Raw genomic sequence first — 5,568 nt, forward strand, 5'->3', positions numbered from 1 at the left:
TCTTTTATATCAATTTCTCTTCACTTGCCTCTCTGCTACCTTCTTTTTTAGCAGTTCCATTTTATTTTTTTTTTTGGTTCTCTTCTTTATTATGATATTCTTGCTTTATTATTCCTTCCCTTTCATGTAAAAGGCAACAAATTCAGCCCCTAAAAACTAAAAAGTCAAGCAGAGATTTTAGCCCACTTGCTAATAAGTATGGGGGAAGACAGACAAGTCCCTTCAAACTTCTCTTATATCTTTTTGTAATTTTGAAAATCTAATTGTTAGATTGAATTTTCTTTATATTCTTAACACGCATGTCAAATGTTATTCAAATCGGATGTTATTTACTATTTGATAAATAAACTTATTTTTTATGAAAATTTTATACCAAAAAACGTGAAATTGAAACTTTTGATTGATGATATACCTATTGATTTTTGATTTTCTATTGATCTTTTATCTTCTTAATAAGAACATGCAATCCAACAATTACATTTTTTAAATTCATGTCTAATAAAAAGATATAAAAAGATATAGAAAGAGTTTGAAAGGTTTCTCTGTTTCTTTTCAAACATGTTTGGAGAGAAACCTTTTCGGGGAGGACGGTATGCAATAGGTCCACAACAAAAAATTGGCTACTATGATAGAACGAAATCTCAAAAATCCTAATCTACCTGCATAATGCTTAAGTAATGCTACTTACACAAAAAAATTGACAACTTTTTTCACTTCTTATTGAGTTGGCAAATTTTCATTAGTTCTCATCTGAATCTACCTTGGACACCATTTTTGTACCTACCACTAACAATCTGCCAAACTAATAGGTGTCAAATTTTGTGTGACTCTAGATTTTCCCATAATGCTCCCCCTAAGGGTCCGTTTGATTGGAGGGGTGAAAAAGTAGGAGGATAGAAAATGGTGGGTGGATGGAAAAGTAGGAGGATAGAAGAATTTTTATTTTCTCCCCTTTTTGGTTGGTTAGGTGTGGAAAAGTGAAGGGATAAAAAAAAAAGTTTGAATAAATTTACTCATATATCCTTATTAAAGAATTATGCCAAATTAAAACAAAAAAGTGACAAATAACCACACAAAAAGAGCAATCACTCAAATTTATTATAAAAATAAAAATCATGTACCAAAAAAAAAAAAATCACATCTAGTAAAAAAAAAAAAAAGGCAACATTAATGCCCCAAGAAAAAAAAAAAAAAAAAAAAAAAACATGGACATTTCTGTCAATCAAGAGAAAATTATCTCCACTCAATTTTTCTTCTATTTTGGAGAGAAAATATTTTGATGGGTCCAAGGTGAAAACACCTGAGCCTCACCATTTATTTTCTTTTCGTCCTACTTAACCAAACACACTTCAAAAAAATTTTCATTCTTATTTTCTCTCCAAAATTTTCCATCCACCTTATTTCACCTCCAAACAAACATATCTTAAGGCTTGAACTCGTGGTGCCTCCCTCCTCCTAACCATTAATAAAACAACGAACTCGTCGGAAGATTAACAATATTACAATAATTGGCATAGTTTCGGGTGTAGTTTCCCGCATAGTCTTTATCTCTATTGTCGTTTTCTTCATCTTCCGTAGGGTTAAGGGAGCCAAGGACGGAGACTACGGTAATAAGAATACTTGGTGGGGCCCACTGGCGGAGCCAGCATGGGGCCAGGGGGGGCAATTGCCCCCCCTGACTTTGTAAAAAAATTCCCCAAACTACTAGTTTTGTAGGGGGGCATTACATTGTTTATTTAAGGTGCTTGACACTTTGACCCACCCTTTTGACATGAAAAAGAGAAAAATCTAGTCAACTCCACCCTTAAAGAAGCAAACTGGAAAGTAAGGAAAAAAGTTTTCCTGAAAAGCTAAAGTAAAAAAAAAAAAAAAATGATAAAAATATAAATAAGTGCTATATTTAAAATATTTTTATAACAAATTATATGTGTAAGATGTAATTGGTTTTAATTTGAACTTACCACTAAAATTAGTTTTTTTTTTTTCTTTTTTTTGAGAAACCATTAAGAAAATATTGTATACATAACATATCCCTTATTTTTTACCTATTACATTATTCATGGAATTTGTCTTTCTTGTTCATATCTCATAAATGACTTGTCCCATAAATAGATAGTGAAATGCCATTTAATATATTTTTTTTAACAATATGCAACATTTACTTTTTATTAAATTTGTTTACAATTGTTTTTTTATTTTGTTACTATAGTCGATTAATGTTTTTTTTTTTTTTTAATACTATCTTCTAATCTTGCCATTCCTAAACTAAAATTCTGGCTCCGCCACTGGTAGGCCTATCTACTTTCCATGCGATCAATTCAATGAAGACCCAGGGTCAACACTACCTTCTGATTTCTGTCGTTATTTTTCATTGGCTGAGATTAGAGCAGCCACCAACAATTTTGATAATGTTTTCATTATTGGTGTTGTGGGTTTGGTAACGTGTATAAAGGGTACATTGATGGATGGGCCAAGCCTGATCCTAGTTTATGATTATATGGCTCGTGAGATCCTCCGTGACGATCTCTACAATACTGATAATCCGTCTCTTTCCTGGAAAAACGAATGGAAATTTGTATTGGAGCAGCACGTGGGTTGAACTACCTTCGTACGGGCGCAAAGCACATGATCATTCATTGTGATGTGAAGACCACAGATACCTTATTCGACGAGGAATGGACCGCCAAGGTGTGTGATTTAGGCTTATCAAAATTGGGCCCTACTAGCTTGTCCAAGGACCACGTCAGTACATTGGTGAAGGGTAGTTTCGGATATTTGGATCCGGAATATTATCGACGTCAGCCGTTAACTGAGAAGTCTGATGTGTATTCTTTCGGTGTGATGTTGTGTGAAGCATTGTGTGCAAAGCCACCCATTACACGTACGGTGATAGAGGAGCAGGTCAACCCAGTGGACTGGGTCAATTACACGTATGGAAAGCTTAACGAAATTATTAATCCATTTCTGAAGGGTACAATTGCATTAGAATGCTTGAATAAATTTGTTGAGGTCACTACAAATTGTTTGCTTCACAATGGAACCGAACGCCCTTCGATGAACGATGTCGCGTGGGGCCTTGAGTTTGCATTGCTGTTGCAAGAGAATGCAGCAGATAAAGAGGTCATGCTTAATGGGGTTGAAATTGAGATGATGGATGCTGAGAAAGCTCTCATCCCTAACTCCGTAGTAGATGATAGTAGTGACATGATCAGTAGTAGCAGTGGACAAGAGTCTGATACCAATAGCAACACCAGGGTCACGTTTACAAGCAAGGAAGACCAAAGTTTTGCTAGTTTGGATTCGGATGGATTAATGTCTGTTGGGGCAGTGTTTTCTGAGATTTCTATTCCGAAACGTTGATAAAAGAAGGTGCTAGCTGAATTTTTAGCGTGTCTTAGCAAGTCATTTTATTTCACATATGGAGTATGTTTGATAAAATTACTACTTTTTAAATAAGAATATAAATATTGGCGTTCTTCTAGATGTTAACATTCCAGCATATATCATAATGTACTAGGGAGAGAGAGTGAATGAGACTGGCCTTGCGAATCATGTTTGTTGGATTGAGCTTCATCTTAGGTAAACAAATTATATATTCAAAGTATATACCGCTACTAATGTAGGCCATCCAATTTTTACTTCATGATCAATGTTAAGAACACCTTTGTTTGGTAAAAGTTTTTTTTTTTTTAATATTTTGGGTCAATTCTCATTTTGACATCTAAATTGATTTTGTGCTTATTTCAGTCCCTAAAAACAAAAAATCACAACCATTTTGGTTCCAACAACTCGCTAACAGAAAAGTCATACCTAACAAACAGAGATACTGATGGTACAATAAATGTTGACATGGCTATTAAAATTAATCACACGCCGGCATCTGATTTTTAAAAATGAATTTATCAATATTAAAAAAAATAAGAAACATAAAAACAAAATTAAAAACATAAATTCAGATCATGTTGAACAACATGAATACACAAGAAATAAACCCAGATCACAAGAACACAAACCTAGATCACAAGAATTTAAAAATGCAATAAATAAATACTAAGGAAGAACGAAGAACAAAGCCCAACTAGTAAATCAATAACAAATCATCTGTGCTACATCAAGAACAAATCCCAAACATCTACAAAACCAGTAAATCAAAACCTAACCAAATCAATAACAAAACATCTAAATCATCCAAAATCAACAACAAAGCTACAAACTCCCAAAGCCATCATCACAGCCTGCATACCCGAAGACAAAAAGACCATATGGGTGGCAAAAACACCCTTCTCTCCTAGCACAAAAATGCATAATGTTACTAACTGATCAGACCAACAAAACCTAACCTCTATGCTTCTATAAATTCTAGCCAAATCATCACACTACAGATCCTCAACAAACCCCAGAGAAAACCCAATCCAAGTGACCATCTGTGCTTCTCTCTCTTTTTCAGATCTGGACCAATCAAACCACCCAATCACTACTGATTTGGGTTTTCAACTGTGGGTTTAAAGAGAGAGATAAAGATGATGATTTAGAGAGAGAACGAACCAGGCATCAAGAGTTTGAATCGAGAGAGCCTTAAGGATCTGGGTTTTTGGCTGATGGTGGCATGATCCGTGTTAACCCATGATCTGGGTTTTCGGCTGTTGGATGCGGTGGCAGTGGGAGGGACCAAAAGATCTTTAACCAAGAGAAAGAGCTTGATTGAGAGAGAGAGAGAGAGAGAGAGAGAGAGATATCCAGCGGTTTGACAGAGACAAATCCAAAAGACTCTAGCGGTTTGATAGAGAAATTTGGGAAAAAATTGACAAACAGACTATTTTTGGGAAAAAATTAGGCGCGTGGCACGTGTTTAAAGTTATTTAATAAGTTGGACTCTTTTTGAAAATCGAGTTTGGCAAACTCGACTTTCGATTTTTTATTTTTTTATTAGTTTATATGTTGATGTGGCAATTTTTAAATGACAAATAATTTTTTAAATAATATCTTAATAGCTACGTTAGTGTTTCTTGTGCCAACAATGCACTCTATTTGCCACATAGGACTTATTTGTTAGTGGGTTTATACGTACCCAAAATATGGCTGTTGGGCTCAACCTCTAATTAAGCTCACAATCTATTTGTATTGTGGGATTTGAGTTTCCTACTATGGGTAATCCTTTGCTCGGTAACTTAAATACACTCCTGTTTACCCAAGCCCTTCTCTTTTCCTCACAGAGTTGTTCCCTTTCTCCCTTAGAATGACTGCTATCTTCTCTTAACGTTCTCTCCAGAATTGCCAACCCCTTTTTCCCCATTTTCATTTCTTATTTATAGCTCAAGATTAGTGGAGAGGTTATGATTATTCTAGGTTATTAGTGGGCATGGAGGTCCAATTCCATTGCCTTTAAGTAGATGTTTAGTTGGGAGTGGGAGTAGTGGCTTTGGAACTGGTTCCCACCTTAGAGGGATGTTCGGCAGCGATATTCCCTAGGACAATACCAGACAGTTGAGACATAGTATCCCCGAGCAATCACGTTCCCGACTAGGATGTGCTGGCTGGGCAAGTTTCTAGCTATGAACCATGAGGTGT

General features: G+C 35.3%; 1 protein-coding gene across 1 annotated transcript; it reads left to right on the top strand.

Annotated features, from left to right (window-relative positions):
- Nucleotides 1-2,565: 2,565 nt before the first annotated feature.
- On the top strand, nucleotides 2,566-3,360 carry LOC126696265 (receptor-like protein kinase FERONIA). Its single transcript, XM_050393033.1, has one exon. It carries the CDS (start codon nucleotides 2,566-2,568, stop codon nucleotides 3,358-3,360), a length of 795 nt encoding a protein of 264 aa, XP_050248990.1.
- The last annotated feature ends 2,208 nt before the right edge of the window (nucleotides 3,361-5,568 follow it).

This window comes from Quercus robur, chromosome 8 (genome assembly GCF_932294415.1).
Source record: "Quercus robur chromosome 8, dhQueRobu3.1, whole genome shotgun sequence".
Lineage (NCBI taxonomy): Eukaryota > Viridiplantae > Streptophyta > Magnoliopsida > Fagales > Fagaceae > Quercus > Quercus robur.